At 48.1% G+C, this 23093-nt stretch overlaps 1 protein-coding gene across 1 annotated transcript in view; it reads right to left on the bottom strand.

Moving 5' to 3' along the window:
* RHPN2 (rhophilin Rho GTPase binding protein 2) overlaps positions 1-19830 on the bottom strand; it is a 44439-nt gene extending 24609 nt beyond the window's left edge. Inside the window, exons 1-3 of the mRNA XM_008056633.2 lie at positions 19719-19830; positions 3777-3905; positions 526-601 (exon numbers count right to left, since the gene is read on the bottom strand). Of these exons, the coding sequence (XP_008054824.1) occupies positions 526-601; positions 3777-3905; positions 19719-19747 (234 nt within the window). The 5' untranslated portion in view covers positions 19748-19830. The remainder of the gene's footprint in view (positions 1-525; positions 602-3776; positions 3906-19718) is intronic.
* Between the last annotated feature and the right edge of the window lie 3263 nt (positions 19831-23093).

The raw sequence follows: 23093 nt of genomic DNA, 5'->3' as shown, positions 1-23093 counted from the left end.
CAGCCTCGACCTGCTGGGCTCTGGCGATCCTTCCGCCTCAGCCTTTCGAGTAGCCAGTATTACAGGCATGCGCTACCACGTCCGGCTGACTTTTTGATTTATTGTAGAGATGAGGTCTCGCCGAGTTGCCCAAGCAGGTCTCGAACCCGCGGGCTCAGGCAATCCACTCACCTCAGCCTCCCAAAGGCGTGGGATTACAGGCCGAGCCACCGAGCCCGGCTTAGGATATAATTTTTAAATTCTGAGGCACATCCATCAGAGGCCCTCTTTGATTTGGCCTCCTGGGAAGGTCAGTCTGGGTGTCCACCTGTCCTCTCCAGGCAGGAGCTTCAGACATCACCAAAAAAGACAGCAAGCATGTGGGAGAAATGAAGGTACAAATTTCTCTGTGTCACAGGCCCAGAGCAGGCTCAGGGTCACCCTGCAGACATTAGCTGACCCTTGGCCTGCTGAGCCTAAGCCACTGCAAGGGATACACTTCCATCCTTCCTTTTTAAACACAGTGCTCACTGCTTTGAGACTTACCTTGAGGACAACTGAAAAGTCGACATCTTTCGTCTCCTTCAATCCAAGAGGAATCAGGGGAATTGTAAATGCCTCCCTATAAGGAACACAACAGAGTCTATGAACACCCTCAGTCAGGCCCCTCTGCACCCACAACCCAGTCGCCAGCAGCCCCACTCAGGTCCCCACCCTTTTCTCGTGCCCACTCAGGACATGCCTGGCTGACAGGTTGTTCACTTTCCACTGGAAGACTCTGATCACACCCCTCCCTCTGCTCCAAAACTCGCCCTGGCTCCCTGAGACTCTGGACCACCCAGCCCAACACAACACGCCCTCACATCCTCAATGTTTCTTTCAGCAACGATGCTGAGAACCAAGCACATGCCAGGGTCTGCGCCGGGTGCGTCCACTGTTTCTACCTGGGCATACCACCCTGCCACACTGGGCCTCCTTGCAGCCCCCTCTGGAACGTGGATTTTCTGATCCTGTGATCCTTAACACAGCACCTGGGGCGTTTTTCAGAGCCAGATGGAAAGCATCAGAGTGTGAAACTTCCTCCTCCTCCTCCTCCTCTCCTCCCCTGAAGTGGGTCCCACCTCTCCAGCAGGTGGTTGGTAAGCCCCCAATCCCAAGCTCGTAAAGGCTTCCTTCTTTGGGGTGTGTCAGTCTAAGTGTCCCTTCATCTGCACAGGGAATGCCTTGAGGACAGGGGCCCCATCTGACACCTAAGTGCACCTGCCTCCCAACCCAGGGTCAGACCCCAGCTGGCCTGACTCTTCAAACTGACCACTTGGGAACCCACAGGATGCCTGACAATGCTCCCGGGGCCTACAAGCCCAGGGGCACGGCCAGCAGGAAGTGAACCAGGCTCAGGCTGTGTTGTGCAAACGGGGGTTTAGCTCCTTGACCTGTAACAGGAGACCTCCTTGCGGGGCTCAGCCCAGCCCGGAAAGAAGGCCAGGAATGCTGGGCAGGGTGAGTGGACAATGCAGTTGTAAGCTGAAACTTACAACTGCCAGTGGGGTACAATTCGGCTGAAAACAGGTGAGCCCAATCCGGGTGTGCAGCCCAGGGTCCTCAGAGAAAGCGAGACCCTGGTGGAAGGAGGCGAGGGTGGACTAGGCCTCACTCCTCCGGGCCTCAGGGCCCTCCTGTCCTAACCCCACACAGGGCTGGACACAAGGTCTGCTCTCCTAGGACTGTCCAGGCAACAAGAAGAGGAGCAGCGGGTGTCCTGAGGTCCTGCAAAACAACACCCAGTCTCAGTGTGATGCTTACATAACTCTCTGGGTGACTTCAGGTCTTCCCAATTTTCTCATCTGCACAATGAAATTGTTTTTTCCCTGTGTAACTCACAAAAGAGTTTATAGGTCAACTGTGCTGCGGTGCGGTGGCTCACGCCTGTAATCCCAGCATTCGGGGAGGCAGAAACAAGAGGACTGTCTGAGCCCAAGGTTCAAGACCAGCCTGGGCGACATGGCAAGACCGTCTCTACAATAAATCAAGAAAAAAGATTAGCCGGGTGCGGTGGCATATGCCTGTAGTTCCAGCTACTTGCAAAGCTAAGGCAAAAGGATTGCCTGAGCCCAGCAGGTCAAGGCTGTGGTGGTCATGAGCATGCCATTGCACTCCAAAAAATAAAAAAATAGGCCAGGCACGGTGGCTCAAGCCTATAATCCCAGCACTTTGGGAGGTCAAGGCAAAAGGATTGCCTGAGTCTGGTGGTCTGAGACCAGCAGGAGCAACTTGGTGAGACTTCATCTCTATAATAAATAAAAAAACTGCCGGGCGTGGTAGTGCGCACCTGTAGTTACAGCTACTTTGGAAAGCTGAGGAAAAAGGATACCTGAACTCAGCAGGTCGAGGCTGCAGTGGCCATGAGTGTGCCCCTGCACTCTAGCCTGGGCGACAGAGTGAGACTCCAACTCAAGAAAAAAAAATTAAAATAAATAAAAAATTTTAAAAGTTCAACTGGGCTAAGAATGAAACGATCTACTTTGAAAACAGAAATAGAGAACCCACATGCAAGATGGCATGTTGAATGTACACAGGGGACAGGTGGGCCACTCTAGAGCCACGGTAACCCCACAGGGGCTTCAGTGTGTGTTTCTGTGGGAAGGCCCAAGGTGGACATCCCATTCTCGAGCATAGCAAATGCAAATACGAAAAGCCTACATTTATTACTGAACTTTGACCCTGCCTCACCTCCTTGAGGAACTTGGATCCTTTGAACCAAACACAGAAATTTAACACCACAGTGTAGTTTGGGAGGGTCTTCCATCTGTTATTACTCTGAGCCTATAGGTAAGCAAGCCAGGTACAGGGCCTCACAGTGGGAAGAGTCAGGGGAGCCTTCATGCACTAACCTATCTCTGAAAAAACGCCCCAGGTACCGTGTTAAGGATCACGGTCAGGAAATGTACATTCCAAAGGTGACTCAAAGTTCCCCAAAGTCATCCTTCTGTTCGTCAGAGAGCTATTTTCTGGCAGATTTCCCCCTGGAGCCTACACACGTTTTCAGTGATCTCACCCCTGCAGGATAAACCTTCTTCAGAGCTTCTCAACATGAGTCCTTCTTAAAAATGGGCATTTCTTTAAAAGAGGCTCTCTTGGACTGGGAATCCCCTGAGCTCTTCGGAAGGCCACAACTCCATATTCCATCTCCCACAGACACTCCCGAAGAGATGCTTCTCACTTAGAACGTTCATCTCTCAAATATTTAACAGGTACATCACTGAAGTGTCTCAGTTGCACCATCTTCCCAGGGAACTCACAAGGGTCCCATCACCTTTGAGATAAAAGATCCCTGTTGGGGTGGTTGTATGCATTCTATCCACAGTCAGGACCAGGGCTTGGTGAGAGGCTGAGAGGGAAGAAGGGAGGGACGCTCCGGCCCCATCTAGCAGGTGGTTTTCAAAGCTTCCACAGAAGCTTCCCAGGTTTCATTATGGCAGATCCACCACCCCCGCTCACATGACAGCTGCCACCTCCCCACCTAGACCCAGATGCATAGCTCTCCCATAAAACCCTGTCCCAAGGCGTCCTAAGACAAATGCCTTTTTGTCCAATACAGGTATTTCCTAACAAACTCAAGGCTCATCCCTTCAAGTCTAGCACCTTCTAAATATTAAACCTGATGATGCTCTCGCTTCCCAAAGAGGAACCTGCCATACCCTCGGTTATTACCTCTACTTGGCCTCTCTCTGTACCATCTCTGATGCAGCACGCTCTCAGATTCCGAGGTATTTGGAATAAGCATTACTCTCACTTACTCTGCGCTCTGATAGACTCCCACCGAGATGTTGAGCCCCTCCAGCTCCTCCTTGAGCATCTGCAGGTCTGAGTTGACAAAGCTCAGCTCCAGCCGCACCTGCTCCCGCACCTTCTGGTTCGTGGCTACTCTGCTCAAAGAGAGGAGGGAGAGAAAGGCCCTCAGCCAAGCATCTCAGCTGCTGATGCGCAGGTCCACCCCCCAGTCCCTGCAGGGAAGCTCAGGGGATCGCTTGGAGATGAGTGCCAGACATGATTAGATAAGGTATCTCAGAGATGCTGGGCATCTGCCCATCTTGATCCCCATCAAGCAGCAAATGGCTGTGGGGACCCAGGCAATGACACCATGAGCTGCCAGACAAGAATTCTGTAACATTCCTGCAAAAAATTAGCCTTGAGCTGGGTGCAGTGGCTCACGTCTATAATCCCAGCACTTTGAAAGGGCAAGACGAGAAGACTGCCTAAATTCTAGAGCTTGAGATCAGCCTGAGAAACATAGCAAGACCTTGTCTCTACAATAAATCAAAAAATTAGCCAGGGACAGTGGTATAAGCCTGTGGTTCCAGCTACTAGGAAGGCTGAGGTGGAAGGATCACCTGAGCCCAGCAGGTTGAGTCTGTGGTCGCTGTGAGAGTGCCACTACACTCCGGCCTGGGTAACAGAGTGCGATTCCAACTCAAAAATTAAATAAATTAAATTAAGTTTTAAAAAACAATTAGCCTTCAGAAAAGACTGCTCCCAGTCATGCCCTAAAAGACCATAAATAGCTGGGTGCAGTGGCTCATGCCTATATTCCTGAGGTAGAGGCGAGAGGATTGTCTGAGTCCAGGGGTTCGAGACCAGCCTGGGCAACTTGATGAGAACTCATCTCTACAATAAATCAAAAACATTAGCTGGGTGTGGTGGTATATGCCTGAAGGCTAAGCAGCAGAATCACCTGAGCCCAGCAGATTGAGACTACAGTGACTGTGAGCATGCCACCGCACTCTAGCCTGGGAGACAGAATGAGTCCAACTCAAAAGAAAAAAAAAAGACCATAAATCGGTGAGTAAATAGAGGAAGCGGCGAGACTCAGTGGCTCAACCTATAATCCCAGCACTTTGGGAGGCCAAGGCGAATGGATTGCCTGAGGCTGCGGGTTCCAGCAAACAGAGGCAGAGGTACTATTTCCCAGCCCATTCTCAGAGGCTAGTATTACCCTGATCCACCAAAGAAAGACATCACAAGAAAACTAAACATGCATATATATGCAAAAATCCTCAACAAATATTGGTAACCTAAACCTAGCAAAACATAAAAAGAATGATACAACATGACCAAGTAGAATTTATCTCAGGAATGCAAGGTTGGTTTAACATTTTTAAATCAATCAATGTAGCACACTATATTAATAGAATAAAGGATAAAAAGCACATGGTGATCTCAATAGGCACACAAAACTGTGTGTGACAAAATCCAACACAGATTCATATTAAAAATTAACAAGCTAGAAGTAAAAGAGAATTCACAAAAGATGATAAAGGACATCTAAAACCCACAGCTAACATCATGCTCAAGGGTGAAAGACTAACTGGTCTTCCCCTCTGATTAGGATCAAGCAAAGACACCTGCTTTTGCTACTTCTGATCAACACGTAACTGGAGCTGGTGGCAGTGAGGCAAGTAAAGAAATTAAAGGCATTCAAATTGGAAAGGAAGAAACAAAATTATATTTATTCACGGATGGTATTAAAGGTAATGCCTTTAATGCATGTATGATATGCAGAAAATCCCAAGGCATCCACAACACAAACACTAGAATAAATTTAAGCAAGGTCACAGGGTACAATCAATATACAAAAGTCAATTCAATCTCCATATTCTAGCACTTAACAATCTTAAAATGATATGAGAATACCACTGCATTCACAATAGCATCAAAAAGATTAAAATACTCAGGAATAGTCCGGGTGTGGTGGCTCACACCTGTAATCCCAGCACTTTGGGAGACAGAGGTGAGAGGATTGCCTGAGCCCATGGGTTCAAGACCAGTCTAGGCATCTTAGCGAGACCTTATCTCCACAATAAATCAAAAACATTAGCTGGGCATGGTGGCGTGTACCTGTAGTTTCAGCTACTTGGAAGGCTGCAGAAGGAATGCCTGAGCCCAGCAGGTTGAGGCTGTGGTAGCCATGAGCGTGCTACTGATGACACAGTGAGACTCTGACTTTAAAAAAAAAAACAAGCCGGGCTCAGTGGCTCAGCCTGTAATTCCGCGCCTTTGGGAGGCTGAGGTGAGTGGATTGCCTGAGCCCACGGGTTCGAGACCCGCCTGGGCAAAGAGACCTCATCTCTACAATAAATAAAAAAATAAAAAATCAGCCGAGCGTGGTAACGCATGCCTGTAATTCCGGCTACTTGGAAGGCTGAGGCGGAAGGATCGCTGGAGCCCAGCAGGTGAGGCTGCGGTGGCCAGAAGCGGCCACTGCACTCCAGTCTGGGCGACCGAGTGAGACTCCAACTCAAAAAAAAAAAACAAAAAAAAAAACTCAGGAATAAATTTAACAATAGATGTGTACACTGAAAACTACAAAACATTGCTGAGACAGTAAATGGAGGACTATTCCATGTTATGGATTTGAACACTCACTATTGCCAGGAAGTCTAGTTCCCAATTAATCTATCCATTCAGTGCAATCCCAATCAAAATCCCAGTGACTTTTTTATGTTTATTTTTAGTTGGGGGCACAATCATGGCTCACTGAACCCTCAAACTCCTGGGCTCAAGTGATCCTCTACCCTCAGGCTCCCCAGTAACTGGGACTACAGGAGTACGCCACCATGCTCGGTTACTTTTTAAAATTTATTTTGTAGAGACATGGTCTCCCTATGTTGCTTAGACTGGTGTTCAACTCCTGGGCTCAAGCAATCCTCCCGCCTCAGCCTCCCAAAGTGCCAGGGTGACAAGCGTGGGCTGCCACACCAGATCCCAGTAACTTTTTTAGTTGTAATTGACAAGCAGATCCCAAAAATGTACGTGGAAATATGCAAGGGACTTAGAGTAGCCAAAACGATTTTGAAAAATAAGAACAAAGTGGGAAGACCTATGCTATTTGATTTTAAAACTTGCTCTAAAAGCCACAGTAATCAAGACAATGTGATACTAGCATAAGAATAGGCAATGGAACAGAATGCAGAGACCAGAGATAAATCTTTACATTTATGGTCAGACTGTGACACAAGAGCCAAGATAGTTCAAGAAAGAAAAGACAGGCTTTTCGACAAATGGTGCTGAAGCAACTGGACACCCACGGGTACGTTAGGGTCCCCAAGACCACCCCAAGCTTGCTGCTTTGCTAGGAAGACTCACAAAAGTCATGGCTATGACTATTATAGCAAAAAGGCACTTGCCGTGGCTCAAGGCTGTAACCCCAGCACTTTGGGAGGCTGAGGTGAGAGGACTGCCTGAGCCCACAGGTTCGAGACCAGCCTGGGCAACTTGGCGACACCTCGTCTCTACAATAAATTTAAAAATCAACCGGGCATGGTGGCACATGCCTGTGGTTTCAGTTATTTGAAAGGTTGAGGTGGAAGGATCACCTGAGTCCAGTAGGTCGAGGTTGCGATGGCTGTGAGCATGCCACTGCACTCCAGCCTGAATGACGGAGTGGGACTCCAACTCAAAAAAAAAAAAAAAAAAAGACACAAAGCTAAATCACCAAAGGGTTGAAATTTGGAGGAAATCAGGCACAGGCTTCTAGAATCCCTTCCCAGCGGAGTCACACAGATGTGTTTCATCCCTCCAGCTACATCGATGGTATGTCGGGTTGTTTTTGAGACTCTGTTTTCCTGTGTTTGACAGTGGCTGTCCTCTTGACTAGTTCAGTGATTTGTTGGTACTGGGAATGTTTTGAGGGCTGAGTTAGTTGTGAATGTTGCGTTTATGCCATAGATAAAGTTTTGGCATTCTTGAATCAATCTGCCTTAAAACTCCCTTTGTGGTGTAAGTAAAATCTCATGGACTCTGTCCTGGTGTCCTTTTCCTGTGCAGTTGCCAAGTGTCCCCTGGTCAAAGGTTAAGTGTGAAAGATAACTACTTGTGAGTATTTGGAGTGTTTTTTCCTAATAAATGCTCTTCATTTAAAAAACAAAAAAATCAGCCGGGCTCGGTGGCTCAGCCTGTAATCCCATGCTTTGGGAGGCTGAGGTGAGTGGATTGCCTGAGCCCGCGGGTTCGAGACCCGCCTGGGCAACTTGGCAAGACCTCATCTCCACAATAAATCAAAAATTAGCCGGACGTGGTAGCACACGCCTGTAGTTCCAGCTACTTGGAAGGTTGAGGTGGAAAGATCACCGGAGCCCAGTAGGTCAAGGCTGTAGTGGCCGGGAGTATGCCGCTGCACTCCAGTCTGGGCGACAGAGTGAGACTCCAACTCAAAAAAAAAAAAAACCAAAAAAATCCTCCAGCAATGAGCTGTGACAACACACATGAAATGCCACCCACCAGGGAAGCTCATTAGACAGTACCCAGGGCTTTCTCTGGGGCCTCGCATGTTCCAAAATTCCAGATTCTCAGAAGGAAAGCAAGTCATTCAGCATCAACTATGCCATGTGTACAAACACTTCAGAGTGAGCCCCTCTTATCCATCTGGGAATGGCAGAAACTCTTCTAAAATGCGAGTTTCCAGACACTAACCAAGGGCCTATCTTACAAGCAGGACTTTCTAAGGACAGCAGTCTCAGGCCTGCTACGTGAAATCAATCTCAATCTAAATTTCACACCATACACAAACATTAGGTCAAAAGGGACCACAATATACAAGCTATAACTCTAAAACGCCTAGAAGAAAATACAGGAGGAAATCTTCATGATGTTAGGTTTGGTACAGTATTCTTAGCTATGCCATAAAAACATAATCCGTAACAGAAGAAATTGATAAATTGGACATCATCAAATTTAAAATCTTCTGCACTTCAAAAGGCACCATTAAGAAAGTGAAAAGACGGCCAGGCGTAGTAGCTCACGCCTATAATCCCAGCACTTTGGGAGGCAGAGGAGAGAGGATAGCCTGAGCCCAGGGGCTCATGACCAGCCTGGGCAACTTGGCGAGATCTGGTCTCTACAATAAGTCAACAAGTTAGCCAGGTGTGGTGGCACATCCTGTGGTTCCAGCTACTTGGAAGGCTGGGGCAGAAGGATCACCTGAGACTAACAGGTCGAGGTTGCAGTGGCCGCAAGTGTACCACTACACTCCATGCCTGGGTGACAGCCTGGGTGACAAAGTGAGACTCCAACTCAAAAAAAGAAGAACCTATATCCAGAATACATGAAGAGTTCTTTTGATGAAATAACAAGACCCAGCCTGGGCAACCTGGTGAGACTTTGTCTCTACAATAAATCAAAAAATAACATGGGCATGGTAACACGTGCCTGTGGTTCCAGCTACTTGGAAGGTTGAGGCGAAAGGATCACCTAAGCCCAGCAGGTAGAGGCTGCAGTGGCCATGAGCGTGCCACTGTGCTCCAGCTTGGGCAATGGAGTGAGACTCCAACTCAAAAACTAAATAAATAAATAAGATGACAACAAACACTCAAATTTTTTTTCAATGGGCAAAAGATCTAAATAGATATTTCACCACAGAAGATACACAATGGCTAAAACCCATGAGAAGATGCTCAACATCATGAGTTATTAGAGAGATGCAAATAAAAACCACAACAGGAAACCAATACACACCCACCAGATTGGCTATAATAAAAAAGACATAATAACAAATATTAGTGAAGATATGGAGAAACTGGAACCCTCATACACTGCTGATTGGAGACGAAGTGCACCTTGGAAAACAGTTTGGCAATTTCTTTCTTTTTTTTTTTAAGTGAGAAAGCAGGATTTATTGAGAGGACAGAGAAGCTCCCACAGTAGAAGGGGACCCCAAGGGGTTGCCCCCAGTTTGGAATTTCTAACAATGTTAAACCATGCATTTACCATACATACTATACAACCTATCATTTCCGCTCCTAAGAATCTACGGGAGAGAAATGAAAACATGCATACACAAGAACATGCATGTGAATGGTCATAGCAAGAAAGTTGAAGCAACACAAGTGTCCATTAATTGGTAAAAGGTAGAATATTCAAACAATAGAATCATGTTCAACAATACACAGGAACAAACTTACCCCAGTTTTCAAGCAGAGGTTTTGACACCAACTCAAAGACCTTACTACAGATGCTCCCTTGTTTTAGAAATTAGGAATCACCACAAAAATAGAAGTAACAAGAACCATCAGGTACAGAGTGCATGTCCATGAATCATCCCTTAGACTGGGTACTGGAATCGTCCTCATTCCATGGATGAGTAAGCCTGAGACGAGTCAGCCAAGAACTCCAACTAGCCAGAGAGACTGACTATCTGACCTCCTCTGCTGATGAAAATCCAGCCACCTGTCACCTGCTTGCTCTGTTCACCTGCCCACCTCTCCTGCGGAATGCCACAGCTCTTCCCCAGCAGCTCTTCTCCATGGGGTCTCTCCCTACCTTGTACACATATGATGGCGTGTGTCCTCTCGCGACCCAGGAAGCCCCACATGTGCATGTTTGGACGACCCCAGCTAGGCAACGAAATATTGGAAAGTTGGCTTGGTGAATTTCACTGGTCTGAGATTTTTTTTTGGTGGGGAGGGCATGATCACCCGTAAGAAGACATTTTATATCACGACACAGTGCACGTACACGCATTCATGCATACATACATACATACACACACATCCCTGACACAAAACTCCCACAAAAGCCACAGATGGGATGCACTCCAACATATTCTATTCAACTCTAACCATCTATTCTTCAAAAAACAATGATGTTTGCAACCCTCCTATCCTCTGATTATCCAACACCAACTGGGTGGCCAATAATTCAATTTGATTGACACAAACTTCCGAGGTGAGCAGACACCACACAGATTAAAGGCTCGGTCCCACCGGACTGCCCCCATTTGAGGCACCGGTCACACGTCCCAGAGAAGGCAGATGCCTGTACCTCTGTCTGACCAGCTACAAATCAGGGGTTCCCATGGCCACCTCCTAAGGCTCAGTAATTAACTAGAATAACTCACAGAACTCAGGAAAACACTTTACTCGCCTTTACCGGTTTATGATAAAAGTATGTAAATTGGGAACAGCCAAATGGAAGAGGCACAGGGAAGGTATGGGGGGAGCTTCCATGCCCAGTTCAGGCAGGACACCCTCCCAGCACTTCAATATATTCATTGGCCTAGAAGCTCCCTGAATTCCATCATTTAGGTGTTTTGGTTTTTTGTTTTTAAAGAACAGGGGGTGGCGGCCAGGTGTAGTGGTTCACACCTGTAATCCCAGTACTTTGGGAGGTAGAGGCAAGAGGACTGCCTGAGCACTGGCATTCAAGACCAGCCTGGGCAACTTGGCAAGACTTTGTCTCTATAATAAATCAAAAAATAAGCCAGACGTCATAGTGCACGCCTGTGGTTCCAGCTATTTGGAAGGCTGAGGTGGAAGGATCGCCTGAGCCCAACAGGTCAAAGCTGCAGTAGCCATGATTGTGCCACTGCATTCCAGCCTGAGCAACAGAGTGAGATGCAAGACTCAAAAAAAAGAGTTGGGGTCACATTATGTTGCCCAGGCTGGCCTCCAGCTCCTGGGCTCAAATAATCCTTCTGTCTTGGCCTCCTGAGGAGCTAGGACTGTAGGCGCACTCTTCTGCTCCCAGTTCATTTAGGGTTTTTATGGAGGTTTCATTAAGTCAGCATGAATGATTAAATCACTGGCCACTGGTGATGGAGTCTAACTGCCAGCCTCTTTTCCCTCTGTGAGGATGGTGGGAGTAAAAGGGAGGAGCTCAAAGTTCCAACCCTCTAATCATGGCTTGGTCTTTCTGGGGATGGGTTCCCATTCTAAAGCCCCCTCCCAAAAGTCATCTCACTGGCATACAAGAGGTATTTTTATCACAGAGCTCTGTGCTAGGAACACAGGAACAGGACAAAGACCAAATATTTATTTTTTATTACACAGCAGTAGCAATCCACTAAATTGATATCATTACACGCCATGGGCCACAATCTGCAGCTTGTAAAAACTGTGCTACAGAGACATTATTGAGAAAACGACTGATTCAGTAGCTGATAAAGTCCACAAAGATCCAGGGGAAAAAATGCTCCCAGTCCTGAGTCCTGGGAACAGGCACACTTCTTAGCAATGGGTTTACTTTTGGCTAATGAGTATAAAATGTGGACAAGATCATATTCCCTTCCTCCTATAGCCTTCCAGGAAGATCAGAGACAAACTGTGGCTCACACGCAAAAAAGCACCCAGGACTCTGTGACCTGCACTAGACTTACTAACCTCCAGCCAAGTCTCTCTCCTATTCTTCCTAACTTCGTAGGCTCATTCACTCCAGCTTTAACCTTGCATGGTGGCCGGATGCAGTGGCTCACGCTTATAATCCCAGCATTTTGGGAGGCCGAGGTGAGAGGAATGCCTGAGCTCACAGGTTCGAGACCAGCCTCGGCAACTTGATGAGACCTCATCTTTACAATAAATCAGGAAAAATCAGCCAGGTGTGGTGGCACATGCCTGTAGTTCCAGCTCATTAGAAGCTTGAGGCAGAAGGATCGCCTGAGCCCAGCAGGTAGAGACTGCAGTGGCCAAGGCTGTGGTAGCCCTGAGGGTACCACTACACTTCAGCTTGGGCGACAGAGTAGACTCTGACTCAAAAAAAAACCCAACAATCTTGCATGTTTTATGAGTGTGTCAAGGTGCCTCAAATTCACTGTGGAATGAGGCAGGATAAACATGGAGAACTTCTGGAGGACAAGTCTTCTAGCTCTCTTTCGTTCTGCGATTTCTCCTGGAACCTGGCACAGTCCTTTCCACATCGTGAGGGTTCAACAAACTTCATGTTCATGGAAGGACAAATGGCAGGGTGAAGGCCACTCCCTATAAACAGCAGGGGAGCAGAGCTGTCCTGCCAGCAGAGTGTGTCCAAATGCCTGGAGAAATGCCAACTCTTGGCTGTGCCAACTTTCTATATTAATTTGCTGTGTCTCCCACTCCCAGCTTGCAACAATTTTTCTTTTTTTTTGAGTCGGGTGCATCACTCTGTCACCCAAACTGGAGTGTGGCGGCACAATCATGGCTCACCACAGCCTCAACCTCCTGAGCTCGGGCAATCCTACTGCCTCAGCCTCCTGAGTAGCTGGGACTACAGGCAGGATCCACCACACATAGCTAATTCATTTACTTATGAATTTGTTTGGTAGAGAGAAGGGTTCATTATGTTGCCTAGGGTGGTCTCAGACTCCTGGGTTCAAGCAGTCCTCCCGCCACAGCCTCCCAAATTTTTAAGATTTGCAACAAATCAATAAGCTGTCCTTTGGATATGGATCTCTTTATGTGGGTCACTCTGAAAAATGTTGACAGCCAGGTAGGGTCTCAGGGTTGGTGACCTGTGAGTACAACTATGACTCAGAAATCTACCTAGAGTTTGAGTTGCATTTCTAAGACAAAAATAGTGATTTTTCACTGATTTCACTGGTGGAAGGGGGTTTCCTGAATAAGGTGTACCAACTCAAGATTTCTGGGCGTGGGACAGGGCAATGGTCAAAAATAGAACCAGCGGGCCCAAACTGGAGATTACAACCAGAGCCCTGGTTGTCAATACTGATGCGCTATACTCAGACTGCCGGTTGGGATGAAAACAAATGGCTCCCTGTGAGTCTTTTCAGAAGAGTGAGGCACTTTTCAGCTTTGCTTGGCGTATACCTCCTCTGAGGCCCCTGCGGTCTAGGAACTAATGTTATGGTCAAAGGAGAACTTGAGGCTGCTGGACACAGTGGCTTACACCTGTAATCCCAGTACTTTGGGAGACAGAGGCAAGAGGATTGCCTGACCCCATAGGTTCAAGACCAGGCTGGACAACATGGCGAGACCTCATCTCTAACATAAATAGATAGATAGATAAGATAGATAGATAGATAGATAGATAGATAGATAGATAGATAGATAGATAGATAATGAGCCAGGTGTGGTGGAGCACACCTGTGGTTCCAGCTACTTGGAAGACTTGAGGTGGAAGGATTGCCTGAGCCTAGCAGGTCGAGGCTGTGGTGGCCGTGATTGTGCCACTGCATTCCAGTCTGGGTGACAGAGTATGACTCTGCAGAGTAAGACTCCGACTTCCCCCCAAAAAAAGAAAGAATTTGAGGCTGACCAAAATGAGGCACAAGGTGTGTCAGCCTCTCTTGTCCAGGTTCTCCCTGGCTTCCCTCAGCCTGGACCACCAAGAGAAGGCCTACTCCTTTGGGTTTTTCATAAAGAGCACAGACTTACTACAGAGTCGAGAATGAGAACATGTCCCACTTACCCTTTCTGAGCCCTGTTCGCACCACCAAGTGTGAACGAGGGAAGGACGGTCACGGTCAAATACTTCCTGTGACTACTGGCCACATCCACACACGCTTTGCCTCAACATGGAGCCTCTCAGATCTTTTTCACTAAAAAACAGCCCCTGTCTGAAACAGCTTCTTTGCCCCAAGTCCAAAATGTATTTACCACCCCCCTACTTAGTCTTAAAGATATGTGTGAATTTTGCATTCTGTCCTCATCTGTTTTAGTACAGTTTTTTTCTCCTAAGTCTTTTAATAAAAACTGTCGCTCCAGGAATAGGCACCACATTGACCCAGTGGCTTGCACCAGCTTCAAAGACCTCATCAGAGCAGCTTAACCTTAGTCTATCTGACCCCAAATCCTGCTCCGCCAGGGATCCAGGAGGCTGGAGTGAGGACTATTCCATGCCCTAGTGTGGCCACCTGGCTAAGGCGGCAGATCAGCTAGAGTGATAAGACATCTGCCCCCCCCAGCCACCTCTCAGTATAAGAAGGCAGGTTCCTGCTGGGCTCGGTGGCTCAGCCTGTAATCCCACGCTTTTGGGAGGCTGAGGTGAGTGGATTGCCTGAGCCTGCGGGTTCGAGACCCGCCTGGGCAACTTGGCGAGACCTCATCTCTACAATAAATCAAAATGAGCCGGGCATGGTAGCGCGCGCCTGTAGTTCCAGCTACCTGGAAGGCTGAGGCGGAAGGATCACCGGAGCCCAGCAGGTCGAGGCTGCGGTGGCCGGGAGCGGCCACTGCACTCTAGTCTGGGTGCCACAGTGAGACTCCAACTCAAAAAAAAAAAAAAAAAGAAGGCAGGTCCCACAGGTGGTGCAGGCCCCAAATGCTACGGAATGTTTGTACATCGCACTACACAGACACACACCTGCCCCCTCACACCTGACAGTGTGAGCAGTCATTAACCTCAAGTCATTCTCATTACAGCCCAGGCCATCCCAGGTCACCCCTCCCTAGAATTCCATGACCCTCTTGTATAGAAGTCACAAACTAGACTGGAAGCCCGTGAGACTTGTTCACTTGGCTTGCAGGGTGTCACTTTCCCCGGCTTAAACTAGTTCCTGATATTGAAAAATTCAGCCATGACCTATAATCCCGGCACTTTGGGAGGTCAAGTCAAGAGAACTGCTTGAGCCCAGGAGTTTTTTACCAGCCCAGGCAACCTATCGAGACATTACTGCAACAAAAGAATAAAAAAATTAGCCAAGTGTGGTGCACTCACCTATAGTACAGCTACTTGGGAGGCTGAGACAGAATGATTGTCAGAGCCTAGGAGGTCCAGGGTGCAGTAAGCTGTGATCATGCCTCCACACCCCAGCCTGGGTGACAAAGTGAGATCCTGACTCAGAAACAAAATAAAAATAGGACAGGCACAGTGGCTCACACCTGTAATCCCAGCATTTTGGGTGGCTGAGGCAAACAGATCGCCTGAGGCCAGGAGTTCAAGACCAGCCTGGGTAACACAGTGAGACCCTGTCTCTACATATTTTAAAACATTAAATAAAAGTTTAAAATAAATAAATAACAAAAGTTCAATAATCAGAAGACTAAAGAAAAAAAAAAAATCATCGACTTCTCCTGGTAAAAAAACTTGGAAGATCTGGCAACTCCGACCCCGCCCGCCATGGGGCAAACCGCAATTGCCCCTCCAGAGACAGCATATGCTCTGCACTTCACCACAGTCCCCACCACTCTCTATCGTCACACAGCTCAGATCTCAGCCCCATTCACTCATTTCCATGCCCACTTCATCCCTGAAAGACTCAGAGTGGGCCACATCTGATCTAGTCCAACGACTACCTCTAAAAGAGGGGAACCTGAAGCCCACAGAGGCTGAATGACCTGACCTTGTTCAAAGAACTAGTTAGTTAAAACTAGTTAAAACCAGGGTACTTGTTTTAAATTTCACAAAGACTGTCTCGGTTTCAGAGAAACATTATCCCATTGTTACTCCTGATTTTCTCAAGGGAGGGAAGGGAGTTGGGAAAAGAGAAAGACTATTGTCCTTGCTTAACCTAAAAAAAAATCAGATTTAAAATATTCGATATCTTCCTAATCAAACTCTAGGAAGTGCATGAATTCTAGCTGGTGTGGATGAGAGAAAGGAAAGATCTTGAACGGGCACAAAGTGTAGCTTCTCACAGTGCCTGCCCAGCTGCAACGGCCCCTGACCAGTGCAGGGAAGGGCTTACTTGGAATGCTCACTTCCACTCTGGTATTTCTGGGGTCATCTTCCCAAGCATTTCCCACCCCCATTCCAACTACTCTGCCTTAATCTGGGGGCTGCGGTGGGAAACCTGGGAATGAGAAGACAATCAGAAGGAAAGCGGGGCCTGGTTTATGACCGCAACTACCATGGCCTGCAGGGACAGCCCCGTAATTGGTCGCCCAGGGACACGGTGGGGACAAAGTGGGGGCTTGGCAAAATGCCCTATTTGTTTTCGGGAAACCGTTGGTGCTGATTGAATCAGATGAATAAATACCTTCAGGGTTTCCTCTGACAACATTCTCCAGAGTGGGGCACTTTGAACTTTTGGGTTACTGCAGGAATCATTAACAACTGCACCCCACCCCCACCCTGCCAGCTCAACAACGGCCAATTTGACAATGAGCTTGAGCCAGGCTTGGGCCTCAGAGAGGGTGTCTGCTGGTGTCATGAACAGAACAAGACAGACACAACTGCCCTGGTTCCTGTCTGAGAAACTCCCAGTTCTCTGGTCAAAGAGGCCTCCCTGACCACTCTGGTTTTTTTCTTTTTTTTTCTTTTTCTAAGAGACAGGGTCTCACTATGTTGCCCAAGCTGGTCTCAACCACCTAGGCTCAAGCAATCCTCCTGCCTAGGCTTCCCAAAGCGCTAGGATTACAGGCGTGAGCCACCATGCCCAGTCCACCCTGTTTTCAAAGCTTCCTCTCTCACATTTTAGTCTCATCAGACCCTAGAAAACATCACTCTCTGGCATGACTGATTTGTCTGTGTATGAAGGTCTCCACCCCCCCAACAAAACATCAAGCATCATGCAAGCCAGACCTCGTCTGAAATGCAGGTGGCCTTATTCCCTGCCCCTCAAACACTGCCTGCTGCCTAAGAGATGCCCGATGACTCCATGGACAGGCAAGTCGGCTGTAGCCCACTCTGGGGGCGGCCACGTTGACGGCCTGTCCAGGTCAACCAGAGGCCCAGGCCACAGAATACACCGCAGTCTTCCCAGCACACAGCAGGGAGTCCCGGTATCAAGGGCCTTCTCCCAAGTCGCACAAGCCTACGAGGTCCACCACAATGTGGGAAGCTGTCCGTTCCCAGGTCCAGACTCATCAGGGGACAAGGCCACGTGCAGACATTTTGAAAGCCAAAATGTTTTCCCCAGTCTCCCCCAGTGACAACCTCCCCTGCACCCAATTACAAAAGGAGCTGGAGAAGAGGTTCCCAAGAGCTTCCCTCCCAGGCCCTCAAGCCCTCTTTCACGCCATGAGTGACAAAACCGACACAGATGCCACGCTGTTGTTATTCCCCATCGAGTGTCAGGTTAAAGGGCACTGCTCATATCATTCTTCTGGACCTCGGCAGTATTTCACAATGACAACGAACACAAAAAATCCATGCCCGTGGCAAAAGCACATTCAAACACCAAAGGGAGTAAAACGACAAGCCTCAGCACCTCCACCCCGCTATCCCTGGCGTCGGCCCCAAGAGCAGTCACTAGCCACAGTGCCTCTGCTTGTCCCTTTGCGTATTCACGGAAGCATATGCACCGATCCTTCGCACACACACACACAGGGCATGCAGTCCTGTACTTTTCTTTTCCCCTCTTAACAGCTCAGAGATAGTAGCTGAGGAGCGAACACAAATCACAGTCAGAAGCCCTCTTCCTGCTTTGCCCAGCACTCAGGGGAGTGGTCCTAGGGGAGCACAGAGCTGGGAGCCAGAGCCTTGCGGCTCAGCTAGTGTATGTTTCTCCCAACAGCATCCCAAGAAGTCTCTGGGTTCCCCCAAGGCTTCCAAGAGTGAAGCTAGCCCACTGGGAACCCCCATGAGTAATATCCCCAGGGAAATGCTGGCCCCCTTGACCCCTAGAGTCTCTTAAAATCCCGGGAAACTCAGAGACTTGTAGTTTCAAGCAGGCAGAGTGCAGACCCCTTCTCTGCCAGGTTTCTGGGTTCCAGATCCCTGCAAGCACTCCACCTCTCTTCCTGAGGCCCAGGGAGGCATCTGTTTCCCACTCCAAAAGGCAGTATGGGGCTGACAAGAGTTGCCCCTAAAACTCAAAGGATGAAACTGTGCACTCTTTGTCAACAAAATGCTAGCACATTGTCTTTCATTACGTGTAAGAGTCAGAGAGGGTTTACAGCGGCCTAGACTGTACAGGTCAGGCTTCACTGAGTTCTGGACTCAGTAAGTTACTATTTTACCACCAGTACCAGAGCATAATGAGTGCCACAGAGCACAGGGCTGTACTCCCCCTTTCTTTTCCTACTTACGTATTTATTTTTTTGGAGTAGTGGTCTCAATCTATTGCCCAGACTGGAGTGCAGTGGCATGACCACGGTCACTGCAGCCTCAGTCTCCTGGGCTCAGGTGACCCTTCTGCCTCAGCCTTCCAAGTAGCTAAAACCATAGGTGCCTGGCTAGCTTTTTTATTTTATTGTAGAGACGGAGTCTCGTCAAGACACCCAGGCTGGTCTTGAATCCCTGGACTCAGGTAATCCTCTCACCTCCATCTCCCAAAGTGCTGGGATTACAGGCGTGAGCCACCGCACCTGGCTTGCACTGTCTCTTTAGAGAGGTAGACATTTAGACCTTTAGGCTGTAGATGCTTAGTACGAAAGAAAGAAGGGGGCGAGGAGGAGAGGAGGGAGGGAAGGAAGGAGGGAAGGAGGGAGGGAGGACATGGGCAACAGAAATGCCCTCATTTTGTCCTTTCTGCTCTCATGTTGGTTTTCATGTTGGTTGTATATTTGATAAGCCTTTACCAAGCAGGAAGTCTACGCCAGGCACAGTGTTAGGCATGGAGAAAATTGACAAGTCCCATAGAAAGCAGGGAAAACAGGCCGGGCTCGGTGGCTCAGCCTGTAATCCCGTGCTTTGGGAGGCCGAGGGGAGTGGATTGCCTGAGCCCGCAGGTTCAAGACCCGCCTAGGCAACCTGGCAAGACCTCACCTCTACAATAAATCAAAAAAATTTAGCCGAGCGTGGTAGCGCACGTCTGTAGTTCCAGCTACTAGGAAGGCTGAGGCAGAAGGATCACCGGAGCCCAGCAGGTTGAGGCTACTGTGGCTGGGAGCAGCTACTGCACTCTAGTCTGGGCGACAGAGTGAGACTCTGACTCAAAAAAAAAAAAAAAGCAGGGAAAACAAACACTGAGACAACAATTGGACTTCTGATGAGTTGGTGGACGGGATTGAGGCCAGAAGAAAGGGATTCCTGCAGGAGGAGGAAACCCAAAGCTCAAACCAAGAGCCAGGTCGAGGCATTTAGGGATAGGTGACTAGGTCTTGGGAGAGGCTGGGCTTCCAGTGAAGGCGGGGAAGCCAGAAGACACCTACTTCAGAAGGTTCTCCGCTCCTGTCCTCATGCGCACAGCTTTCAGGATCTGCTGATTCAACACAGCTCTCTGATTCTGCAGTTTGCTCCGGCCGGTTTGTGCAAGGGGATTACAACCCTAAGGGAAAATCAGAGATGCCCCTTCAGAGGTCAATCACTCTACAAATGACAACAGTGTTTAACATAACAGAAAATGTTTAACTTAAAAAACAACAAATTCTGGCCAGGCATGGTGGCTCACGCCTGTAATCCCAGCACTTTGGAAGGCAGAGGAGCTCAGGAGTTCAAGACCAGCCTGAGCAACATGCGAAACCTCATCTCTATAATAAATCAAAAAATTAGCTGGGTATGGTGGCACATGCCTGTAATTCTAGCTACTTTGAAGGCTGAGGTGGCAGGATCACCTGAGCCCAGCAGGTCGAGGCTGTGGTAGCCATGAGTGTGCTACTGCACTCCAGCCTGGGTGACAGAGTAAGACTCCAACTCAAAAAAAAAAAACACAATTCTTAAAGTAAAAGGAACATCAATATAGAATATGTATAACATGGCCGAGTGCAGTGGCTCACGTCCATAATCCCAGCACTTTGGGAGGGTGAGGTGAGAGGACTGCCTGAGCCCATGGGTTCGAGAACAGCCTAGGCAACTTGGCCATACCTTATCTCTACAATAAATCAAAAAATTAGCTGGGGGTGGTAGCACATGCCTGTAGTTCCAGCTACTTGAAAGGCTGAGGCAGAAGGATCACCTGAGCCTAGCAGATTAAGGCTGCGGTGGCCATGAGCATGCCACTGCACTCCAGCCTGGATGACAGAGTAAGACTCCAACTCAAAAAAAAGGTACAACATATTGAAAAGTATAGAGAAGAAAAGTCACTCACAATAACAGTTCCAAAACAGTCAGCGAACTGGCCTTTCTCATCTATTTTATTTTATATTTTTTAATCGATCTCATTTATTTTATTATTTATTTGTTTGTTTTGAGTTGGAGTTTCACTGTGTCACCCAGGCTGGAGTGACGCTCATGGCCACCATAGCCTCGACCTGCTGGGCTCAGGTAATCCTTCTGCCTCAGCATTCCAAGTACCTGGAACTACAGGCATGCACCACCATGCCGGGCTAATTTTTTGATTTATTGTAGAGATGAGGTCTCGTCATGTTGCCCAGGCTGGTCTAGAACCTCTGAGCTCCGGTAATCCCCTTGCCTTCACTGCCTCCCAAAGTGCTGGGATTACAGGCATGAGCTACCACACCCGACTGTTTGTTTTTAGAGACAGGGTCTCACAGTTTCTCAGACTGGAGTGCTCATCGCAGCCTTAAACTCCTGGGTTCAAGTAATCCTCTTGCCTCGGCTTTCCATGTAGCTGGGACTACAGGTATGTGCCACCACACCAAGCTATACTTTTGCAGAGACAGGGTCTTGCTATGTTGCCCAGGCTGGCCTCAAATTCCTGGGCTCAAGTAATCTTCCTACTTCAGCCTCCCAAATTGTTGGCATACAGGCATGAGCCACTGCGCCTGGCCTCATCTATTTATATGCATGCTGTTATTTTCCACATCAGGAGCTGGCTGTATTGGGAGGCCCCAAGACCACCCCAATGTCTGGAGATGCGCTGGACTCCCAAGACTCAGCATAGTTGTACTCATGACGGAGATTTATTACAGCAGTTCACAAGGATGCATACTGGATCATGAGGGAAGAAGACAGGCAGTCTGGAGGAATCCATGTGCGGTTCCCTTACACATTTTTCCACCCGTGACTGGTCACAGAGTGCACTCTTCCCCTGGCAACAAAAACGCAGCAACATGTATGCAATATCTAATGGCCCAAATTAGCCCAGTAGAGACCCAAAACCCAGGGTTTTTATTGGAGGCTGGTCATGAGGTACCCTCTGCCTGGCACATACCAAAATTCCAGATTCCCAGAAGAAAAGCAGGTGTTCAACCATAAACCACATGGCTTGCGCCATCAGTCTAGGCACAAGGAACCTGGTGGGGCACTCCCAAAGTCAGGCTCCCAGATGCCAGGCAGGGACAGTAACCACAGGTCTGCTGTGTTATTCCTTTCTGCACAAGGGCTCATATAGCCCAGCATGTTTTCTCACTTCACACTCTATTATGAAATGTTCCTTTATTGTGAATGTTCCCCAAAACAAGTTCCAATGATTGCATGATATTGCTCTTCCTTTTTAAAGAACTTAACATTTCCTTATAGTTGAACATTTAGATTGCTTCCCAATACTTGTCTTTTTATATAACTTGATGCACATCTATGAACTTGCATCTTTATAAACCTCGAGTTTTTTTTTTTTTATTTTGAGTTGGGGTCTCACTCTGTCACCCAGGCTGCAGCCTCAACCTCCTTGGCTCAGGTGATCCTTCCATCTCAGCCTTCTGAGTAGCTGAGACTACAGGAGCACTCCAAAATTAGCTTAGCTAAGTTTTTGATTGTTTGTAAAGACAACATCTTGCTATGTTGCCTAGGCTGGTCTTGAACTCCTGGGCTCAAGCAATCCTCCCACCTTGGCCTTCAAAAGTGCTGGAATTACAGGCATGAGCCACCAAATATGGCCAAGTTTTTCTTTGAGATGTATTTTTAGGCCAGGCATGGTGGCTCATACTTGTAATCCCAGCATTTGGGGAGGCAGAGGTGAGAGGATTGCCTGACCCCAAGGGTTCGAGACCAACCTGGGCAACTTGGTGAGACCTCATCTCTACAATAAATCAAAAAATTATCCAGGTGTGATAGTGTGAGGCTGTGGTTCCAGCTACTTGAAAGGCAGAGGTGGAAGGATCACTTGAGCCCAGCAGGTGGAGGCTGTGGTGGCCGTGAGCGCGTCACTGCACTCCAGCCTGGGTGAAAGAATGAGACTCCAACTCAAAAAAAAAAATGTATTTTTCAGAGCAGAGTTACAGGGTCAAACCTCTTCAAGGCTACCCATGCACCAGCCTCAATTATCCTCCAAGAAAGAAAGGCACACAAATGTACCCCTTATGACTTCCTTCCCTCACTGCTACTAAGTTCACAGGTGTTTTTTTTTTTATAACACATTTGTGGATATATAATTAACATCCTATAAGTTATACCCATTGAAAATATACAATTCAGTGGGTTTTAGTATATTTGGAGTTGTGCAGCCATCATCACTGTCTGATTTTTTTTTTTTTGAGTTAGAGTCTCACTCTGTCGCCCAGGCTGGAGTGCAGTGGCCGCTCCCAGCCACCGCAGCATCGACCTACTAGGCTCCGGCGATCCTTCTGCCTCAACCTACCAAGTAGCTGGAACTACAGGTGCGCACTACCACGTCTGGCTAAATTTTGATTTATTGTAGAGATGAGGTCTCACCAAGTTGCCCAGGCGGGTCTCGAACCCGTAGGCTC

This window comes from Carlito syrichta, unplaced genomic scaffold, assembly GCF_000164805.1.
Source record: "Carlito syrichta isolate Samal-C Ts95f unplaced genomic scaffold, Tarsius_syrichta-2.0.1 Scaffold302426, whole genome shotgun sequence".
Taxonomy (NCBI): domain Eukaryota; kingdom Metazoa; phylum Chordata; class Mammalia; order Primates; family Tarsiidae; genus Carlito; species Carlito syrichta.
This window is presented reverse-complemented; position numbering and strand designations above follow the sequence as displayed.